At 33.1% G+C, this 23,052-nt stretch overlaps 2 protein-coding genes across 2 annotated transcripts; both read left to right on the top strand.

The window, feature by feature from the left end:
- The first annotated feature begins 8,634 nt into the window (after nucleotides 1-8,634).
- Nucleotides 8,635-15,485, top strand: LOC145319310 (CD151 antigen-like). Its single transcript, XM_080161383.1, has 11 exons — nucleotides 8,635-8,681; nucleotides 9,071-9,148; nucleotides 9,760-9,794; nucleotides 10,274-10,319; nucleotides 10,807-10,864; nucleotides 12,199-12,252; nucleotides 12,768-12,857; nucleotides 13,224-13,291; nucleotides 13,592-13,640; nucleotides 14,047-14,109; nucleotides 15,091-15,485. The coding sequence occupies exons 1-11, from the start codon at nucleotides 8,659-8,661 to the stop codon at nucleotides 15,175-15,177; spliced, it is 651 nt and encodes a 216-aa protein (XP_080017509.1). The 5' UTR covers nucleotides 8,635-8,658; the 3' UTR covers nucleotides 15,178-15,485.
- Nucleotides 15,486-16,246: 761 nt separating this feature from the next.
- Nucleotides 16,247-18,676, top strand: LOC145319309 (tetraspanin-17-like). Its single transcript, XM_080161382.1, has 4 exons — nucleotides 16,247-16,658; nucleotides 16,872-16,923; nucleotides 17,842-17,922; nucleotides 18,317-18,676. Exons 1-4 carry the CDS (start codon nucleotides 16,566-16,568, stop codon nucleotides 18,364-18,366), a joined length of 276 nt encoding a protein of 91 aa, XP_080017508.1. The 5' UTR covers nucleotides 16,247-16,565; the 3' UTR covers nucleotides 18,367-18,676.
- Nucleotides 18,677-23,052: the final 4,376 nt, after the last annotated feature.

The following is a 23,052-nucleotide window of genomic DNA, read 5'->3' as shown; positions in this document are numbered from 1 at the left end:
AAAACACTAGCGGATTCGCCCCTAGCCTCTAGGGGCTTTGCCCCATTAGGTAATTTTAAAAAAAATAAAAAATAAAAAAATTCTGGTGCTGCTGCCAATAATTTATGTGAAGTGTGAATTTTTTTTTGGGGGGGGGGATTTTCATTTTGGTGGGTTGGGGGTGTTCCACCCCCTTAGGAAATAGCTTAAAACCACCACTTGACCAATAGGTATATACCCTGAAGAGTAGAATCCGATCGGTTCAGTGGTTACCGAGATCTTAAGGGACAGACGGACAGACAGACAGACGGACGTACAGACATCATTCTACTTTGTATTATAGTAAATGGAAAATGAAAACATATATGTATAGATTAACAGATTGATGCTGGATAAATATAAAAATGGAATAATATAGATTTAGAGAAAGAATATCGCATAAGCAATCGCATTTTGTTAAATTATTTTTAAGATCAAAGGAATAGCAATTTTTATGGAAATTTGAAGAGCAAAAAGGCATAGAAAAATTTCCAGAAAGTGGGGAAAATTATGTCTAAGAAAAGATAGAACAAGAATGAAATTACACAAAAGAAGTAAAATTTTGATTAATTTTAAAATTAGTTTTATTAGTGTTAAATCTAAAAGTTATAAATAAAAATATGGGGTTCGGTTTTTTTTTCTTTATATGCCAAACCTTTGTGGGGCCCTGCGGGGATACCCAATAAAACCTATCCTAACCTGACCTAAAGTGAGATAAGAAACTTTTTTTCTTTTTTAAATGACATTAGAATAGAAAATAGTGTTAAAATTTAGTGAAAATGATAGTGTTAAAAACTCAAAACTAATTCAGCAATTGACGTATGGTATCACAGTGAAAATTGTAAAGTAAGGTGTGCTGCTATGCTGAAATAAAAAGGTTTATTATTTGAAAACCTCTGATGATGGCTATGTGTACAAAATTGGGGGAAAAGGCCTGGAAATTGGACGGGAGGACAGAACAGCTCTGGAGGCTGCAAGTGTTCACTGATATTAACATAAAAAGTTTTGCTGTTTAAAAAACTCATCTTAATTAGAGTAAAATCAACCAAGACTTAATACAAAAACCATCTACGATCTTATGTGAGTCTTTCTTTGAAAAAGATCTTTATAGTTATGGTCATAGTCTATTAAAAAAGAGAACAAATTTGAAAACTTTAGGCCGAAATTTTCCAATTAACGTCATATTAGAATAATAGATTCGGGTTACTTTGGCCAAAAGCTATTAAATTTATCACCTTTTTTATAGAAGAGCTTAATTATAGAAATTAATAAGTTAGCAAGATCTTAACGGTCAAATAAAAACCTAACCCTCTCTTATATAAAATTGTGTATTTCTGTTATCGTATTTTAGACAATTGTCCTCCGAAATTGAGAAATATTATTTCCTACTTTTACACTAGAGGCTTTCTGAAGTGGCCGATGAAATAGACATTAAATCTAAGATTTTGCTAATTTTATTCAAATAATTAAATTATTGTATGAACATATGTATACTAGGGAGCTTTCTTACCATCTTACTTTTGCAGTATTTCCGCATGGAAAGGGGGAAAATTGGGGAGTCACATGTTATAGGGAAGCGTGTTTTCTTTATTATCAAAGAAATTCTGTATCTTTTGTATCTTTTCGAAAGGTAACTAGATTTACATTTGATACTAATAAAATGAAATGTTTTTTTTGTTCTAAATATATGGTTCCAATAATAAAACCAAAACAGTCAGGGGGGTGTTAAAGCGTAGGGGGGGGGGGGGTTAAAGCGTAGGGGGGAGGGTTAAAGCGTAGGGGGGGGGTTAAAGCGTAGAGGGGGGGGGGTGTTAAAGCGTAGGAGGGGGGGGGGGGGGTGCAAAACCAATCGTTTATGTTAAAGAGATTAATTTTAAAGGCAAAGTTTTAAAAAAAAACAAAGAATCAGAAAGGCATAGAAAGGAATCTAAACAAATTAAGTAACACCGCATTTAATATTCAATATTGTTTAGAATAAATCTATACTTAAATAACTTAATTAAGATGCTTAATATAGACATACTTACATTTTTAAAAGCTAAGCAACTCAATAATAATTACCAGAAAGTCCATACATCCATTTAAAACATTCTGTTTTTCAACATTTTTACAACATTTTTTTGTTTAATATGATTATCATAGTCATCTGATTTTTGGATTAATGATTTTTAGGACAACGAGGTAAAGTATTAAAACGAGGCAACTCTATTTTCAAATCCTAAAAATAAAAGTATGTCCTTTTACTGTATACTATATTTATGCAATTTGAAAACAAATTTATGTATAATTTCGTTTAGACTTAGAAATAAATGTTCTACTTATCATTTTTTGACACTATATAAGAGTTATTCGTTAGTCCTTCATTTTGATTTTAGAGCTCACTTTTAGGGTGTTGTCATCCTTGTTAATCAATTCCCTTATAATATTCTATCTAATGGTACTAAGAATTTAATAATCATGTATATAGAATGATTATATCATACAAAATATTTGATCCATGCTAACAGATAATTGTGGACAGGCCTAATGATATAAATCTCTGTTTTAGTAAATCACTTGTCCTTACTTCCTTTTTAAAAGCGAAGCTTTTCTATAATTAGGGTCGGTCCGTCCGTACGTCCGTCCGTCCGTAACGGATAGCTTTTTTCGTTAATTTAGACATGTTAGAATTGTCCTATCGATTTCAAATTTTGCATGGTGATTCCTTTAGTAGTTAGGTACGATTTAGAAAGCGTAGCAACTCTATGATCACTACCAAAATGTCCGTGCGTCCATTTTAAACATGTTGATTTTTTTACTTTTTTAAATAGCTTTTTTCGTTAATTTAGGCATTTTAGAATTGTCCTATCGATTTCAAATTTTGCATAGTGATTCCTGTAACAGTTAGGCACGAGTTAGAAAGCGTAGCAACTTTATAATCATTACCAGAATGTCCGTACGTCCATTTTAAACATGTTGATTTTTTTTACATTTTAACAACAAATTTGTATGTGACCTAATTATCCGATTGGTCTGATTTTTGGTATACTGATTCCTGGGACAACAAAGTACAACATTATAAGCGAAACAACTCTATAATCAAGTCTTAAAAATGTAAGTATGTCCATAATCATTATCCTGTATCAAGCAGCTTTTCAGCAAATTTACTTACAATTTTGCTTTGACTGTTATACATTCGCATTCTGATTATTCAGTTCTGACATTATACAAGTGTTAATGTCCGTTTGTCCTTCCCTTTCAGAGCTTCGCTTTTATGGATGTAGTCAACCTTGTTTATATAAGGTTCCTAGATTTATTCAATTTCAGGTTTCACAATATAGTTATTATTTAGAGAAGACTGCAACTGTAATGTTATATTACGGAAAAAAATAACTTTATAAACCTTAGGTAGGCCTTTATAGTCAGTTATGATATTTCCTTTTTATGATTTGTATATGAAATATTTAGTAACAATAAAATGTGATGTTAAAAAAATATTTTGAATCATGAAAGGTCTAAGTCAATAAAAAGTCTTTCTGATGAGCTTTTTAGGACCTAGTTTTTATGTTTGAAGCACCTGCCATAAGGATTAAAGCCTTTCTATGCTAAAAGCAAGCATAAAAATGCAGATTTGATTACAGTTATAAAGGGTAAAATAAGCTCCAATTTGTTAATTAGTGCCAGGCTTAGATCCGACTTTGATCATTTTTAATTAGTGAGAAGATTTGCTTACAAAATTACGTTGTGACATATCACCTTACAAATAATTCTACTAAGTTTCATTATAATTAGACAATTCATTCAAACCTAAAATCAATGCTGCAAAAAAACGAAAAAACAAAAAAAAATATAATTTCACGTTTTCATTGACAATATTTAGGGCGGGGTTTGTTTAACAAAAAATATGAAAAATATATGATTCATATTTAATCTATTTGTGATTTTGGTACCAAAAATGAGTATAAAACAATTATCCTTTTATAAAAGTAACTGCAGCAAAAGTAAAAGTTGTTTCACAAAAAAATATGAAAAATATATGATTCATATTTGATCTAATTGTGATTTTGGTACCAAAAATGAGTATAAAACAATTATCCTTTTATAAAATTAACTGCATATTTTTCTCTCTGTTTATCTGTTTGCAGCAAAAGATCTCGGTAATTGTTGGCTCCCCTTTAAAGTAGAGCTTGTTATAGGTAACTGAACAGTTTTTTACTAAAAGGGGGATGGTACCAACCCGGTTCTCTCAAAAGAAAAATCAACAAAAAATATGCACACTCCATAAAACAATTTCCTTTACTTCTCCTTTTCAAATTAAAATCTAAAAATAAAAGGAAAAGGGAAATTGATTCTGACAAACAATTCTGAGTGAAAATCTCCCCACAACACTATCTCCTTATTTCTCCCTCTTACCCACTTTCCTTCAGTTACATAAAAATAAAATTTCACGCCAACTATACGCCAACAAAATGTTTAATTTTCTGCAATTTCAAATGAAATTAATTGGCTGAATAACAGCCCCTGCAATTTGTTGGTGAAAGCGGAAGGAAGAGGGAATGTCAATTTCCCCCCCCCCCAAAAAAAAAAAGGAAAAAAGTTACCAGGCCAAAATAATGTATTTAACAATAGTTCGTTTCTCCACATTTTGATTAACTTAGGTATGGTACCAAAATGTGATTGTTTTTTTAATGAGTACTTCTCTAATCAAGGTTAAAAATATTTTTTGGTGTATTTTTTACATTCAGTTTGAATTTGTTAAATAATTTGTTTGCATTAACAATAATTAGTAAAAAGCAAAAACTTTCTATATGTTGTGTCCTTAACGTGTAGCCCACATCTTTTATTTAGGCATGATAGAATAGTCCTATCAATTTTAATCTTTTATGAAAGTACCCACCATTTAATTATGTTGTATTTTAGCTTTTTTGACATCAACATATTATTAGTTAGCTAGGATTTGTTTAATGGTGATTCACAGGATGATAAGACACAATGTTGAAAGCGAAGCAGTGCTTCAATTAAGCCTGAAAATATATAGACATCCTGTATTAAGCTTCTTCTTTATTAATATTGTCATAATTTTTTTACTTGAACTTTACTATCTCTTCATGAAGACTTCTGCTATGGTTTTAAAGAACAGATATCAAATCAATCCGTCCATTTGTACTTTAAAATTTTGACTCTAATGTTTTAAAAACAAGGTATGTCTTTCCTTGACTTTAAAACTTTTGAGACTTTTGATTGTACATACTAGAAGTGTGAATCATGATGGTGTGCAAAATTAATTTCCATTGTCTTATCACTAATGATCCATGACTATGCTTTTTTGGATTTTGTTGTAAAAATTTGTTAATGTTGGAACTTCACTATAGAGTATCTTTACATCTAAATATTGATTAGAGAGTTATTGGCTAAATTTCAAGGGTGGGAAAAAAATCTTCATATAAATGCTGAGGGTATTTCTTTAATACTCCTAAATAAAATAAAGTAAAAAATAAATAAAAATCTGTTTTGATTTATTTGTGGCTGTGCCCCTATCTTTTCTGGTTCAGGTTCTGAATTTTAAGAGAGAGGGGGGAGACTGAAAGAGGCCAAAAAAATTTAAAGACTTAGATTTAAAAAAGAAATGTCGAATTTCTGGTAATGGTTATAGAGTAGCCAAACTTTCAAATCATACTGTTTGTTGATAATTTAATACGAGGTTTAAAACCAATTAGACTTTTCTAACGGTCATAGCCATAACAGAAGAACGATTAATTAACTGTAAATATTAATTCTTAAAAAAAGTAAATTTTCTAAAAAATTACAGATTGATGTTTTTTTGTATGAACGTATTTCCTATAATTGTAGATCAATTAATTATTTTAAGATTTTACACATTTGCTATGCTATTAAAGTAAGATTTTTATAAAGAGTTTTTTAGTGAAATAACTTTTCACAGTTGATTTTTTCATTCTGACATACGATTTTAGTCCGTCTGCTTTAGATTTAAAATCTAATTACAGATATCAAAACAAGGATGACAACATCCATAAAAGCGAAGCACTGAAACGGTAGGACAAACGGACATTAACACTTGTATAGTGTCTGAACTGAATAATCAGAATATAAAAGAATCGAAACAGTCGAAGCAAAATTGTAAGTAAATTTGTTCAAAAACTGCTTGATACGGGATAATGTTTCTGGACATACTTACATTTTTAGGACTTGATTATAGAGTTGCTTCGCTTATACTATTGTTCTTTGTTGTCCCATGAATCAATTTGAAATCGATAGGACAATTCTAACCTGCCTAAATTAACGAATAAAAGCTATCTATCTCGGACGGCCGTACGGACGGACCGACCCTAATTATAGAAAAGCTTCGCTTTTAAAAAGTATACTTTAGAGGTTTAACCCTTACAGCTCGGGCCCCAATTCCCACCTTAATAGATTCGTTGTGTATCTTCAAATTTTCAGTACTTCCCTATTTCAGTTTGATTAAATTATCAGTCTATCTATCTTATCAATCTATCTATCCTATAAATCTATCTATCTTATCAATCTATCTATCTTATCAATCTATCTATCTTATCAATCTATCTATCTTATCAATCTATCTACCTTAATAACCTATGTTCGTATCTATCTATCTGTGTTTCTCTGAGAAGATGTTTAAAGCGTGGAAATAATAATTTATCAAACTATCTAGAGCGTAGCAACTCTATATACAGGGTGCGCCACATAAATCCGGACTTGTTTTAAACGGCCATAGCGCCAAAACTACTTGACCAATCAGGACGTTTGACCCCACTATAAAAAGCTTAGGTAATGACCTTTTTGCCCATGAAAATCTTTTGACGATGGAGGACGAGTACTCCAAGCTGGCCGCACATATGTTCAACAAGGCAGATTCAAATCGCGCAGATAAATTACCGTGGATTTATGACTTGGGCCTACTAAATCTGACCTCAACCCATCTGTAGGTGAGATGGACTAATGAAACTTGCTGGAGATACTATCAGATACCTAGTGAAAACACTAGAAAAGACTAGAGCTCTCTATTCCAGCTGACTTGGCTGTAGTACTCTGACAAAGTGGATTGTGGTAGATTTTAAGATGTCAAAAACGTCAAAAATCTTGAAAATTTCTCGGTTCTTGACTTCAGGGGCCCATATGGAAACTTGAAACTCGTTTTAGACTATGTAGTGCGCTGATAACCCTATCTTAATCTTCGTGCCACTTTTAAAAAGGTATAAAACGTTGTTCTAGCTTAACTATGGCCCAAATGAGAGCCGCCGTGTCAAAGGGTAGCTTGAAAGATGGGTTAATTTGGATCCTGCTGTTACTCACTCCTTAAGGAGAAGTGGCCTCCCAGCAGCCCCGATCTTAATACAATGGACTTTTGGGTCTGGAGCGCCATTAAAGCATGAACCAATAGACGCGCCCATACCAAAAAGACCTCTCTCATTGCTCTTATCATGGAGAACTTCGCCTGCTTGAACAGGGACATGGTGACCAGGGTCGGCGGGCGGTTCAGGAGGCAGGTAGAGACGGTGATTGAGGCTGGCGGCGATTTTATTAAATAATCTAATATTCATATACCTAGGTTGCTTCCCAGTTTTTAAAATTCAATGAAATCTTTAAAATTGACGATTTTATGTTTATTTGTTTAAAAATAAGAAAAAGTCCGGATTTATGTGGTGCACCCTGTACATATGTATATTAGTAATATCATTATTAGGGGGAAAAAACTCAATAATTTCAATTGTAACCCTTCACATTTCTTTTAAATTAGAGGGTGAATTTTTTCCTTGGGCCTTAACTTTAGGATGGTATGAAAACTTCACCTCCCCCCCCCCACACACACACACTCAACACCAAATGAAATAGTATATAAAGTGAAAGACCAATCTAAAACTTTCCTGATAATTAAAAGCGATCGATTTAGTCGTTTACATGATCTAACTGGGAATCCATAAACACACACACACTTTAGAATGTAGGTTTTTTTACAATTTTCTTTATTCTTTGCATTTTGTGATCCTTGTTTCTATAATTAGATATCTTATTTTGTCTTTGAATGTTAGTATTGTTTAAACTCTCTTAATATAAACAATTTTAATGTGTATACTCTATAACTAAGTTTATCTGTCTAGCCAGCGGCTGTGTCATAACAAGTAGCGAGTCCGCTTGTTGTCGGGTAGAATCTAGGTTCGAATCTCAACATTGTCATAACTAAAAATGTTTTTTATTATTGCTATTACTATGTACAGTTAGGACTTACAGTCGTGCAATCAAAGCGTTGGTTGTATGCTTTTTCTGCTTATTAAGTTATAATAATGTACAAGAGTTAATGTTCGTTTGTCCTACCTTCTGATTTTAGAGCTTCTTTTTATAGTTAAGTATGTTGTCATCTTTGTTTACGCATTTTTTTCTTCAGAGAAGCTTTTCAGGTACACCTAGGATCTTGGCTATTCCAGATTATTTGTAAGACTTTTTATACCGCCTAACACGATGTGACATGACATGTGCGTTCCGCGTTTGGCAGCTAGCAGCCTTTAAAGTTCATACATACCCTTTCGGAAATAATCGTTGCTAAGAACTTTTCCCGTGAACTCCACTAGATCTAGATAAACCCATTAATATATTTTTTAATATTTTCAGCATGAAAAATGAACAATGGCATCAAAAGAATTAAAAAGGTATCTTTTATACTATTATCTAAAAAAAGATATGTTTTATTATTGCGATTTGAATCTCCAGTTTTTTTCAGTGTTGGAGGTGTTAATTTATAATATTACTCCATCTCCTACCCCAATTTAATTTACCCCTGGATGTTTGACATCCCTATTTTTTTACCACCCCCACCCCATCCGGGGTAAAATAATACCGAAAAAATATTTGTGTTTATTTAGGGAAGCTTTATATGGTGCCTATAAAAAATGACGTCATACTGGCCTACCATTGGTCAATTGAAATATATACTGGCCTGCCATTGGTAATTTAGACTGTGTATTTGTCCTATCGTCAGTCATTTATATTGTATGACGTCATTATTTGTTATAGACACCATAAAGAGCTTCTTATCTAGGTGTAAAACTGGAAAATATGAGCACAATATCTCCAACCATTATACTCAAACCATCAGGCCGTGCAGCCATTATCAAATGTAACTTTTATTTTATCAAGCACTAGAAGCCTCTAGAGCTCTTGAGGTGGGGGAAGTTGAAGTTAGTTTTAAAAGAAAAAGTATTCTTTATGAGGGTGGTCATACCCTCCTCCAAAATAGTTATAAACCTTCCAAGGACCTATTAGAAGCTACATTGTAAAGGAGATCAATAACGGTTCAGCGAATAGCTAGATCCTTCGGTACAGACAGACAGACACAAACTTATCTTGTTACTTTAATATAATAGTATTCTTCTTAAAGCTACTGAGGTTGTAACTGATTAAAAAAAAATCTGAATTCTCTGTCATATTACTAAAGGTATTAAGTTTTTTTTTCTCTGAGTTTAAGATTGAGGTACATTATATCCTAACCCTTCGGGGGGAACTAACCACGCAGGGCCTATACCTGCAGTGCCTTAACCCTGCGGTGTAACCAAATACAATATAACGTAACCTAACCTGACATAAAGTAAAAAAACAAACATAAGATATCCTATCACATTTTTTTGTAAAGTGTTTTTTTTCTGCTAAAGAATCTCTTTTGGTAAAAAAGGCCATATCGGTCCAGCGGTTAGCGAGATCATAATTTTTCTAATAATATTTTTTTATTAGGAAACCAGAGAATAAAACTTTAAGGGCTTTAATAGGTAATATTTTAGTGATACATTGAGGCAATAAAAATATATTTTCTAGTTTGCTACTAAAGATAATTAATGTCTGCAATTTCTTGTAAAGATTCTCATGAATATTGAGCATGTAATATCATCAGCTTATACCAACAAAGAAATTAATGCAAAAGGGGGGAGGGGGAGGGGGGCAACACTAGAATTGACGACCTTTTCATCTGCCCCCAAATATTATTTCAGCTTTATTGTGCTTGTTGGCTAATGCTATACATTATTCCTTATCTAATCTATATACTCGGCTGCTATTAAAGAGAAACGTCTCAAATTTAATGTTAATATTTTTATTGCCCATGCGATTACTCCATTACTTATTTTACATTTCCCCCCCCCCCCCCCATCTGCTTGGCTGAAATGGTAAATTATCTTATATATGACACAACTTCGCTACCTATGAATTTTGTTATTCTTGTTTATAAATTGATTTTCTTTGTTTTGTGCAGGACTTTATAATGTGATATTTTGGATTTGTGGCGCAGCCGTATTAAGGTAAAAAGAATAATGTATAAATAACAAAATAGTGGTTAGCTCCAGAGAGAGATGGGACAAAGGGTTGTTTATTACACTAGTCCCCAAAGTTTTATAATAATGTTTTCTTGTTCGTTAGTCTAACACATTTGGGGACTTTAATGATTTTTTATTGGTTGTTACTTATGAGGCCACTTTCCATTCTCTTCATTCAAATGAGAGTTTAATTGATTAGGGTGGCATGATATAGTACTACTACCAAAACTCTAGGTCAGGGTGATGTAATAATTAAGTAGCTCTTATGACAATTGTGGGTCAGCTTGTAATGTAATATAGAATACAATCAGCTGTGCGTGAAGCTTATCAATCTAAGATTGGCATAATGATTCTCATATACATAGAATCAGAGCTACATACATACAATTACTTCATTTGACAGGGAAGGTCAATTTATCTTCTATTATTTCATTCCTGTAAATAAATTAGCTGTTTTACTTTTTATTGTTAGCACTGGAATCATCAACTATTTGGAGCCAGCAGCCATAGAATTATCACAACTAGTTAAGGTAATTCTTTACATTTTTTCATTAATTCCAGGGATAAGGGACGGGAAACGTAGGAAAATATTTTTTCAGGCCTATTTCAAGCCTAGGCCTATTTCTAGCCTAATAAACCAGTTTTGGGATGGTGCAGTCGTTCGTATAAAACGCTAAGTGTGTGTGTAGATAAAGTATAGAATCAAATTCAGGTAGCTAGTTTAAAGTAAAAAACATAACTTTTTATAAACCTATATATTAATTGCTTTTGTTAAAATGAAGTTTTTTCCCTCCCAAAATTTTTTTTATTTTTTACTTTGGTAATTTGAACTGTCAGAAAGCTATCGTTGGGTTTCCCTCAGACAGATTTTAGTTTGTATTATTTGCATTTTTATTAATGAGTAAAAATTTTATTTGAAAATTTCATTGCTAATTAAAATTCAAAATAAATAAATTAATATGCACTTGGGTAACATTCTATCAAGTTCTTTGGATACTATTATGTAGTGATATATTTGTACTGTGTTGTATTGTACATATATTAGGGTTAAGGTGTTGTATCAATTCCGTATAAAATTTTTAAAATTCAAAATACAACATCTAATTTATAAACTACCAAATGAAAATTCGTAGCTACCTTCTTTCCAAAAAGTAATCCCGTTATTTTTGTTTTTTCTATATGGCCCTTTTTTAATGTTTAACTCTAAGCAGATTTAATAATTAAGCTAATGTGATCTAACACCATTTATATTTATTTTTTAGTAGCAGACGAAATCATTATTTTTCTAGAATTGTCTGCTTCTAAAATTTCCTCCAATTGGTGATTGGTTGTTAAAAACAGGCCGATTCTTATTGGTTTAGAGCGATAGCTACTTGGGAGCGTCCGCCAGTTTGATAGGAATTTGTAATAGTTGCAATATCCCTTTAGAATCTAGGCCGGGACCTAATTAATGGCCAGGTTTCCTATCCCTTATCCCTGATTAATTCATTCATTTATATAAAAGTAACAGGATGTCTATCTGTATGTGTGTGTGTTTGTGTGTCTGTACCGAAGGATATAACTGAATAGATATGGTTCTCCTGTTTTAATGTAGCTTCTCATAAGTCTAGGAATGTTTATGATATTTTAATGGAGGGTACATCCACCCTGAAGAAAAATCTCCCCTAGAAAAAATGTTCTTTTCCTTTTTATTTTTATAAAACTAAAATTAAGAATGTCAGGCTATTTTTTTGAAAATTTCTTGGAACTAAACAAAAAAATCCTATTTTTCTTAGATAATTTATATTCTGCTAGGCTTCGAACCTTTTTAATTAAAAAGAAAGATTTAAGTGAATAAAAGGTTGATACTATCTTAATTTCCTAGATAAGTTTGACAGCCTATAATCCACCATTTCCTGTATTGTTCTGGTTAAACCAGGTTAATTTTTAATTGTTGTCAATACAATGTTATTAAAGCATTAATATTTTATTAGCGGATACGCCCCTAGCTTATATAGTAGCAACTACAGGAAGGGGCATGGTCAATAGCATAAAATCATTCCAAACAAATTCTATACAAAGCACATTAAAATCACCCTTCAGATATTCTCTACGTCAAACGCATTTCTTTATTTTAGAAAAGGCGAAATATGAATTGAATTTAAGGATCTGACGTCATAGTGTGATTTTTTCAAAGAAAGGATTAAAAAGTGAACTTGTAATGCAAACATGTTTATTGTGTTGGTTACCCTGAGAGTGCCTAGTGAGCACAGTGACCCCTGTTGGTTTAGTTTACATTGGGTACAGGGAAGAACCACGGGGTTTGGGTAATGAAGGTGTTGGGCATTGAGAAAATAAAATAAACCATTTCCTCCCCTCAATTATTTATTGTTTCTGTGCTCGCTAGGCATTTAGAGGGAAAGTACCGTTAGTTTCAACCTCTACTTACTTTAGTTTTTGTTAACGCATGGTGGAATAGTGTTTCTAACTGGTTTCCTTGGCTGTTGGACTTCTCTCCAATATAACAGAAATGTTACAAAGTCTGTAAGTATATGAATTTTGAAAAAATATTTGCAAGCAAGAATCTGAAGGGATAAGACAATGGACGATAACTTGATAGACGTTCCCAACAGGGTCGTCCAAGGTTTTTTTTAATGTCCAAGGGGGTTAAAATAATGGGTTTCTATGGTTTGAAGAGGGGTAATCTTATGTGTTTTACTTAATTTTTATGGTTTTTAGAGGCTTGAAGGGGATAATCATAATCACCTTGGACGTCTATGGTCCTCAATGATGAGTAACATTATTGGTTGAAAAAATTAGAACAAACCAATCAAAATCTAATAATAGTACAAAGAAACATACATAATGTAATAGATAAACCTTGTATAACAACATTTTCTTTTCTTTAAGTATTTGATACTTTTGTTGATACTGTGTGCTACAGAAGCTTTCATTGGAATTTTGATCATCCACATCAGGTAAATTTACCATGCTTTCCTTCAAAGTGTCCATCGAGCACTGATTCCCCTATATGATTTCTTTAATAAATTTAAAATAGGGTGGCATAGTTTTTTTTTTTATGGCTAATCCCTGCAGGGGGCCCAAAACTTAAGCGGAATATACCTACGGAGTACTCAACATAGCCTATCCTAAACTGATCTTAGGAGGTAAACAAACAAAAGAATACCCCCCCCCCCCCCCACCTCTTACTATCCTTATTTTCAATTCATTTCACAAATGTGTACTTTTCAATAATTTAATTCAGTTCTTTATTTTAGAACTGAATTGCCGAGTGTAAAGATTTCTGAATACCAAACAAATCTAAAGGTACACAATACAAATTTAATATCCTTATTAAAAGTAACAGGATGTTTGTGAGTCTGTCTGCAACTAAGGATATCCATTTAAATTTACCAAACCAACCTTAAATTTTAGTTTTAGAAAGTGTAAGTAACAATATCTTGGATAAAAAGGTACAATAATCTATTGTTTCAAAGGAAGTTATTTAAATTAAAAATTAAATATGTAATCATTAAATATGAGTACTTCAAAAATCACGAAACCTTGTAAGCTAAAATACTTTGTCGTAGTAATAAAGATATATAGTTTATACTTACTGACTGACATACTTTTGTATAGCTTCACTACTCTAATCGAACAAAGAAATCACATGTAGGATAGATTTGCTATAAATTAACTTAAATTTAAATTTTACTTTTTCAAACAATTTTAGGAAAACTATAATTCTGTGTATAAAGAATCATATACAAGAGCCATAGATTTAATGCAAGTTAAGGTAATATCTTTACAATAAACCTAATTTAATCACTTTAAAATATTGAATAATCTATCTTTTTCCGAATAATTCTTTGTGTCTCTCATAGCTCATCAACCATAGAATGTTGGATGTTACATATTTAAACCCGTCCAAAAGGGGATCTTTTTGGCAGTTTTTGTATAGTAAGAGTTATTGCAAATATAGGGTTTAAATAATCATTCCATTGCAAAAAAAAGGCGATATTTCACATATTCATTTATATAGCCTTTTTCAAACATTGTGATTTAACTGATAATGTGGGAAAAATTTTCGAATTTTATTTAAAAGGCACATCTATTTTTCATTTAATTTCATATTTTTAACCCGTGGGGAAATTTTTTGACCATGAGAACCATTTAATTTTCATTCAATTTCATTTTTTGGAACTGTGGGAAAAAACAGGAGAAAAAATATGTTTTAGTATAAAGAAATGTTCTATCGGTTTCAAACCTTTTCCATTTGATAGATCATACCAACTTTGGAAAAAACTGTCAGACCGGTTTTTAAAATTCAATCTGTGAAAAAAGAAATTCAAGTTTTAATATTCGGTATTAAATGATGAGCTATCGCTCAATCATTTATTACCATGGGATTTAAAAATTCATTTATGCTAAATTTTGTTTGATAAAATAACTCATTTATCACGGTTTACTTTATAATACCTCCTCGTGCAAAGAACCCGCTCCTTTTAACTATAGATACATATATCCTAATATTTAAGTAGTACGATTTTTTGTCTGTAGCTTAAGAACTACTGAACTGGTTGAGTTTCTATTTTATGGAAGATTCTTATAGGTCCCTATAAGTTTTAGGCTATTTAGTTTTCCTTCAAAGTTTGGTTTTAGGCTATTTTCCTACTTTCCTAACTCCTTAGAATACAGAGATCCTAGATGCTAGGAGCGCAGCTGCTAGTATCCCTTATAAATCAACCCATATGTCTATCTATATTTATCTATTTAGTTTGATTGTTGTGGGTTTATCTCATCAGATGATTATAAAAATTCAACCTGGTTAAATGTTAATACTAATTCAGGATACAAAACATAATATGACAATTAGGACAACTGAAAGATTTTATCATAAACAAACGAAGTAATAATTATTTATCGCATCATACTATAAACAGCTTTCCGCGGATATAAAGATGTACAATTATAAGATTAAAACCAGTTTGGTTAGCCTGATTGTACATTTTTTTATTCGTTGAAAACTGGATATGATACGATTCTATACATAATTTTTCAGAACTGAAAACCGGTACTAATCGACCGGATATTGATCGGTTTCGAAGCGATACTGAAAAATCATTGGGCGCTATTACACAAAGTACCCTCTTAAGCACTTATGATAACTTCAACCCCTCCTAAATCCTCCTATTATATAAAGTAGTAAGTGTTTTTTGTCTGACCCGAAGGATCTCGCTAACGGCTGAACCGATATTGGTCTCCTTTACAGTGAAGATTCTTATAGGTCCTGGGACCGTTTTAAACTATTTTTGGGGAGGGTGTCTTCACCCCCCTCCCCCCTAAAATTTTTTTTTGCTCTTTTGAAATTTAAATCTAAAGTGGGATGGGGTCCACTTTCCCCCCTCCAACCTTAAGTGCTCCTAGAGGCTTCTAGGGGCTTAGCCGCCAGTATGAAATAAAGTGTAATGATGAGGGGGGGGGGGGAAAGAGAATTTTAACTTGTGGGAAAGAACCAAATATAAATATCAGTAAGAAATCTGTCTTTCTGTTCAGATGTTTTTTTGTATATCATTAGAAATAAAACAGAAATGGAGAAAAAAGGAGAAAAGGGGATGATAAATAAAGAGATAATATCAAAACCTTCAAATCCTTATACTAACGTTAAAGGATGTCTGTTTGTCTGTTTGTGTGTCTGTGTGTTTGTTTGTACCGAAGGATCTCGTTAACCGCTGAACCGATCGGGTTCTCCTTTACAGGGTAGCTTCTCATAGGTCCCGGGAAGGTTTATAACTATTTTCTTGGAAGGTGGGACACCCCCAACCCCCCAAAAAATGAAAATACCCCCCCCCAAAAAAAAAAAAAAAATTTCTACTTTTTCTTTTAAAATCGAAAATAAGAAATTGGGTTATTAAATTCGACTCCCCCCCCCACAAGTGCCCCTAGAGGCCTCTAGGGGCGTAGCCGCTGGTAGTAAATACTCCATTGCCTCTGAAAGACAAATTGACCAAGTAATTCAAATACAAAATTGACAAAGGGAATCTTTGCAAAAAAAAGAATCAGCCATTCACCTTAAATAGTAGCTGAGAAAATTATGTTTCCCCAAGAACGTTTATAACGGGCATATGAACATTAATATCACAAAGTCGTTCTGATAATAAAAGTACGCTTTCATCCTTTTTGTAAAAAAGAGAGGTCCCCTATTTTTAAAAAAAAAAAACAATAGTTTTGTATTATGTAGAGGAAATAGTTATGAATGTACCAAAAAGTTGCTGTATACTTCTCAATGATAAAGATGAAAAAGCATATTTGGATCCTAGGCCATCTAACGCTGCAAAATGTCAGGTAAATAAGTTGAAACATACGTACAGACGTACATATTGATATATACAATAGATCCGTTTTGTTCATAGAAATATTCACAAATAAAACATTCTGTCTATTTTGAACATCAGCCGATAAGATTAATTAATTAATTCTTATAAACTAGTTCTCGCTTCAGGGGTCATTTAATAGCAGTGGTTTCACCCTTACCTTTATATCTTTTATGTATTTTAGAGTTCCGAAAGTTCAATATCTGGCATGTATAGAAATGAAATTGGATGTTCAGGTATTTTATGAAAAAACCATTACATGCATAAGCATCCAGAAGGGTGTAGTAGGGGTGGTCAACCAGGGACGTCCAATAGGGGGGTGGATGGGGGGTAAAGAGATGATTACCCCCCTCCCACAAAAAAAATGAATTTGATTTTTAATTTTCACCCCCCCCCTCCTCAATTAAAAAAGCTTGGACGTCTTTCCCTCTATGATATAAAGATTACCCATCCCCCCCCCCCCAAATATTTAATTTTTCAATTTTTTAGCCCCCCCCCCCCCCCATCCACAATCAAAAAGCTTGAACGCCCTTGGTGTCAACACCCCCATTTAGATTAAAATTGAGAAGGCCTGGCTTTCTCTTTTTTCACCCCTTCAAGGTTTCATACCCCCTATTTTATCGCTGTGCATGCCACTGGTTACATGTAACTCATTAATGATAAACAATCACAAATAGAGACAGTGTGAGGGATTCCAAGCTTTATAGGATACGTTATACGTGGTAATATGAATAAAAATTGGATGTTTAGGTCAATTTCTAAAAAAAATAGGATTAAAATATCTATAAACGCGAATCCCAACAAATCACACATATAAACCTGACTGTAAATCATAATGATTCCAAAATTTTATAAACTTATTTTGCTTTTCGTCACCTTGAAAATTTAATGGTTTGGACAAACTAACAGGTGTAATTTTTTTTACATAATTGGGTGTATGAATTTTTTAGTCCATTATCCTTTCTCTTAAGATCACCAACTAAAGAAACAGAACACTATTCTAAAATCTAAAAAATATTGTTATTAATTTTACAATTTTTTAGCTATATTAATTAAAATTAACGTGTATTGAGTCATAGTGTAGAAATGAAATATTCTTTATCAACATAGAAATCACCATTTTATTGAGTTCTATTTAACAACTTTATATTTAGACAAGCTGATGAAATGGGTGTCCCACCAGTTACTTGGGTACGGGGGTATTGCGATTGGTTCTCTTTTTCTTCATGTTATAGGTAAAAAATAAAAATGTACTTTTTGTTTAGTATTGTTAAAAAATTCCAAATATACGAAGTTTTAAGAACGGAGGGGTCATTTCACTGTAAATTATATTGGTTATCAATGTTTTATGGATATGCTCTCTCAAACTTTGGATACTTTTACTAAATCTTGATTGATTGGTTCAAATTAGTAGTACCCACACTGTTCAACCTAAAGACAGAGAGATTTGCTTCTCATTATTAATGAAAACATCAATTTCTCGATTGTCTTATCCCTTTATAACTTTAAATGTGAGTATTATATTCACAAAAAAAACTGGTTTAATCTTGTAATTTTACATTTTATATCCGCGGAAAGCTGTTTATAATAAGATGCGAGAAATAACTATTAATACATTTATTATTTTAGGTGTTGTTTTGACATGGACTTTGCTGAGAAAAAATTATCTCAATTTCTAGAAGCGTAGCTGCTCTTCAAATAACTTACCACAAAATCAATCCAACAAAAAAATTATATCTTTGACTCATATAATGTGTTTTTTTCTGCTGTTTTTTAATATTTCTGCTTTTTGTCAAGATATCCTTCTCTTCCTTTCTTTTCCTCTTGTTTAATGACCACTGAACATTTGCTCTCTAATTCACTTTTACCGTGTGTCCATCCATCTGTTTTTGTACTTTGCTACTTATGTATGTTGTCCTTCTTGTTTTAAATTTAGTTATTTTTTATGTACGATACTTGTAAAATGTTCAAATATATATTATATTATCATATTGTCTTTAGGCTCTACATAAGCATGGAAATTAGTTTCAACTGTTTTGGGCTAAGGCATTCCATCTTCTCTTACAATATATGTTCCTATATCTATAGGATGCGTTACGTTTTGTTGATATGTTATCGTTCTTGTTAGAGCAAAAATTATTTTTCAATTACTTTTTATCTCACAACCTTATTTCTAGGCCGAACACACACACACACACACACACACACACACACACACACACAAACATACACACACACACACACACACACACACACACACACACACACACACACACACACACACACACACACACACACACACACACACACACACACACACACACACACACACACACACACACATAAAGATACATGCACAAACTCAATTTTCTCATGACCCGACCCGACCTGGGATGATGGTAAAACAGATTCTAAATTACAACAATTAGAATGACAAAGATATAAGTCATCAGGGTTTAAATGTCCATGTTTGTCATCATAAAGCTCTAACCAGCGATTGTAGTGAAACACTTAGCGATTCTGCTCGTCGTTGGGAAGTAACAGGTTCGAATTTCAGCACAAGCTGTGACATAAGTAAAGACTTAAAAAGTTGTACCAAGTGCAACTATGTAAGATTTTCGGCATTAATAGGACGAGTAGGGGGAATGCCTTGACCTAAACCATGCACAGTTAGGACTTCTAAACAAATGTTTTCATTGTTTTTGAGAGTTATTTAATGTTTTTCGCGTTTTTCAATGTTTTTTTAATGTTATTTTTTCAATGTTTCTCTAGGTTTTTATTTTAATTTTTTCAAAACAAGGATGACAACATCCATAAAAGCGAAGCACTGAAACGGTAGGACAAACGGACATTAACACTTGTATAGTGTCAGAACTTAATAATCAGAATATAAATGTATAAGATTTGAAGCAAAATTGTAAGTAAATTTGTTGAAAAACTGCTTGATACAGGATAATGTTTATGAACATACTTACATTTTTAGGACTTGATTATAGAGTTGCTTCGCTTATAACAGTATACTTTGTTGTGTTCCAGGAGTCAATATGCAAAAAAATTGATAAATCGGATAATTAGATCTCATTAACCCTTAACGGTCGGGGGGGGGGGGCGTTGAACGCCCCCCCATCCGGTTTTTTCTATCTCATTTTCTGTGTGTGAAAGAAAAAGAGCCCAAACTGCTTTACTTTTTAAGTATGGGTATGACACATAACTGAGAGTTGGAATTTTTTGAATATCTCCATCCTGGCGGGCACAGGATGCCAGCAAACCTGGCAGGGTCATCCAGGTAAAGAGCAAAAATATTTTTTTGACTAAAACAAAGCATTTTATCATACCAAAATACTAAAAAATCCTCTAGTAGTACATCCTAATATGAAATACAGGTGTTCAAGTCAATTTCAGGTTCCAGGTATGATCCTGCAGGTCCTGATCCTCCAGGTCTCCAGAAATCTTTAAAAGGCTCCAGTGGCCGCAATTTTTGACTTAGAGACTTCAAATTTTAAACTTAAGCTTTTCTTGCATGTGTACATAACGTATCAAAATTTCATGAAGATCCGCCGCCGTTTTCCTGCCGACCGCCGACTGCGGCGGCTGGCAGCTGCCAAGTACAGCTGCGGCCGCTGAAATTTATATTTTGATATTTCAAATGTAAAATTTACATAAAGTTAAACATTTTCTGGAAAAAAATTTTTCTTCTAGCTTCAAAAATAAGAAAATTACAGCCGTTTGAAATTTTTAGGTAAAAAAAGACCTAAAAACAAAGGTTGTTAAATAAAAGGGTGAAGGAAGCGAAAATTGACTTAGACTTATAAAAGGTCGGAAATTCATTATCAAACAAGGGACTTGCACAAAAAAATTTAGCCCTCTAGCTCTAATAGGAACTGAGATAATAAGGGGGGGCGTTGAACGCCCCCCCCCCCCCCCCGACCGATTAAGGTGCGGCTAGGGGCCCGACTGTAAAGGGTTAAAATTTGTTGTTAAAAATTTTTAAAAATCAACATGTTTAAAATGGACGAACGGACATTCTGTTAATGATTATTGAGTTGCTACGCTTTCTAAATCATACCAAACTACTAAAGGAATCACCATGCAAAGTTTGAAATTGATAGGACAATTCTAACATGCCTAAATTAACGAAAAAAAGGTCCTACCCCAAACGTAAGAGTCCCAAACGTCAGAGTGGACAAACGCAAGAGTCCCAAACGCAAGAGTCCCAAACGTCAGAGTGGACAAACGTCAGAGTGGGACAAACGTCGGAGTGGACAAACGTCAGAGTGGACATTGCTTAAGTAAAACATCAGAGTCTATGCTATTTTAATTATATGACAAAAAATCTTCTAATTTTTTGCAAAAAATCTTTCAAATATTTTATAAAATAAGCAGATACTAATCCGGTACATATGGGCTCTTTCTCTGGTGCCAATAGATGATATTCATAAGGTAAAGTTATACAGTATTGAATTTATAAACAAAGTAATTTAGGTGTAAACAATTAATTTCAATATATTGACCTCAATTTATTTGAACAAAAGAAAAAAAAAAAAAATTTTAATACCACCCTACCCCTCCCCCCCCCCCCCAACCTCCTGACAAAACTATGACTCTGGCTGCAGCACCCTAGCCTGCCTAGCCGCAGCGCTCGGCCCCCTAGCCTGCCTAGCCGCGGGCGCTCGGCCCCCTAGCCTATAACCTAACCTAACCTAATCATAAAGAAAATGACTCTGGCTGCAGCACTCAGCACCCTGGCCTACCTAGCCGCAGCGCTCGGCCCCCTAGCCTGCCTAGCCGCGGGCGCTCGGCCCCCTAGCCTATGACGTGTAGTAATAGCAAGAACAAACAGCTAAATATTCTAATAAAGTGTATTAATTCAAGACAAGTTAAACATACAATAATAATATTAAATAAGATAGCAAGTATTCACTTTTATGTTCGTGCCGAGTTGCAGAGCAATGTCTTGCTCCGAAACGGTTGACACAAGAACTAAAAGCTAATATACAAAATACATACATTGCTCTCAAGTCAGGAAGAAAGGGACTATACATCACATTTCTCCCTGGCTTTAACATGCACATGGATTTCGAAACTGTAATATTTCAGATTGAATATAACAATATGTTTGTTACATGTTAATTATCATATATATATTATAAGTAGCATTGAATGCTTATTAAAATAGATAATAATTGATCTGGTATGACACCTGCCATATTTTTTTTATTTTTTTTTTTTTTTATTTCCAGATCTTTAAACACTTCATAATCATTTTTTTATTATTTTGGTTCCTTAGAACTCTTTTGTGTTTTTTTTATATTCCTTTTTTCTTTATGTGTTTTTTTTTTTTTTCTTTTTACTATTTTTTTTTAAAAAAAACATTGATTAACATATAATCATTGAAAATGCATTGATTAACATATAATGCATTGATTAACATACAAACATTGAAATGCATTGATTAACATAGTTATTATAAATGCATGATATAAAAACACTGATTAACATATAACCATCAGATTTAAAACATGGCATTATAGAGCATTAATATAAAGCATTAATTTTAAACCTTTTCGAGACTACTACTGCCTCAACAAATATTTAATACATAAAATAAAATGAATATGAATTAATACACAGTAAACTATAATTATTACTTTCTTTTTCCAGACGCTCTGCTTTTCTTGCCAGATTCTTCAATGTCCATAGGCATGATAGCTTCATCATCATTCACTCCAAGTTTTGCGGTCTCATCACACAAGCCGTCTTGAGGCATCCTTGCCTCAGTATCACCAAGCATATGTAAACATCTTTCAAATCCGGTATTAACCGCAACTGAAATCGAGGTTGCAACGTTATCAACCTCCTCCTGATTATCCAAAATCTTTTGATGCTTACGACTAACCTCCTCCCCAAATTTATCAAGCATCATCAATATTCCAGGCGTGTGCTCCATCCTCATTTCCTCCATCGCTTGTTCATCAACACGCCATTGCTGACCTGACAATTCAAGGTCCAGACAAACAGGAATGTTCGGATCCAAAGGCTGATCCTGCTGAACACAAACAGGACCCCCAAACCGAGTAACCAACTTGAAATCACCCTCAAACCACTCATTTACTTTGTGTTCAGGATTAAACTTCCACTCAAGATTGGTTGTCAACAAACTTGTATGAACTTTTCCATCCAACTCCAATCTAAGTTCCTTTACTACATTCTCTAAAGTAGTATCTGGATCACATAACAATATCTGCTTGGCTAGAGTCGGACGGAGACGTTTGCAGCGCATCTGCATTTCCCAGGTCAAAACTCTGGCGTCTACTTTATCATTCACCAAACTACCCGTATATGTAGCACTCACAAGATTTTCAATT

This window comes from Acartia tonsa, chromosome 5, assembly GCF_053477335.1.
Source record: "Acartia tonsa isolate MP-2025a chromosome 5, ASM5347733v1, whole genome shotgun sequence".
NCBI lineage: Eukaryota > Metazoa > Arthropoda > Copepoda > Calanoida > Acartiidae > Acartia > Acartia tonsa.
The sequence above is the reverse complement of the archived record's forward strand: the minus strand, read 5'-3'. Positions and strand labels throughout refer to the sequence as shown.

Coding starts and splice junctions, on each gene's coding strand:
- LOC145319310 (XM_080161383.1), top strand. CDS start 8,659: ATGGCATCAAAAGAATTAAAAAG. Junction 9,149..9,759: donor CCGTGCAGCCATTATCAAAT/GTAACTTTTATT, acceptor TTTTTTTATTAG/GAAACCAGAGAATAAAACTT. Junction 14,110..15,090: donor TAGATTTAATGCAAGTTAAG/GTAATATCTTTA, acceptor TTATCTATTTAG/TTTGATTGTTGTGGGTTTAT.
- LOC145319309 (XM_080161382.1), top strand. CDS start 16,566: ATGAATGTACCAAAAAGTTGCTGTATACTTCTCAATGATAAAGATGAA. Junction 16,924..17,841: donor AAATGAAATTGGATGTTCAG/GTATTTTATGAA, acceptor CTTTATATTTAG/ACAAGCTGATGAAATGGGTG. Junction 17,923..18,316: donor TCTTTTTCTTCATGTTATAG/GTAAAAAATAAA, acceptor TTATTATTTTAG/GTGTTGTTTTGACATGGACT.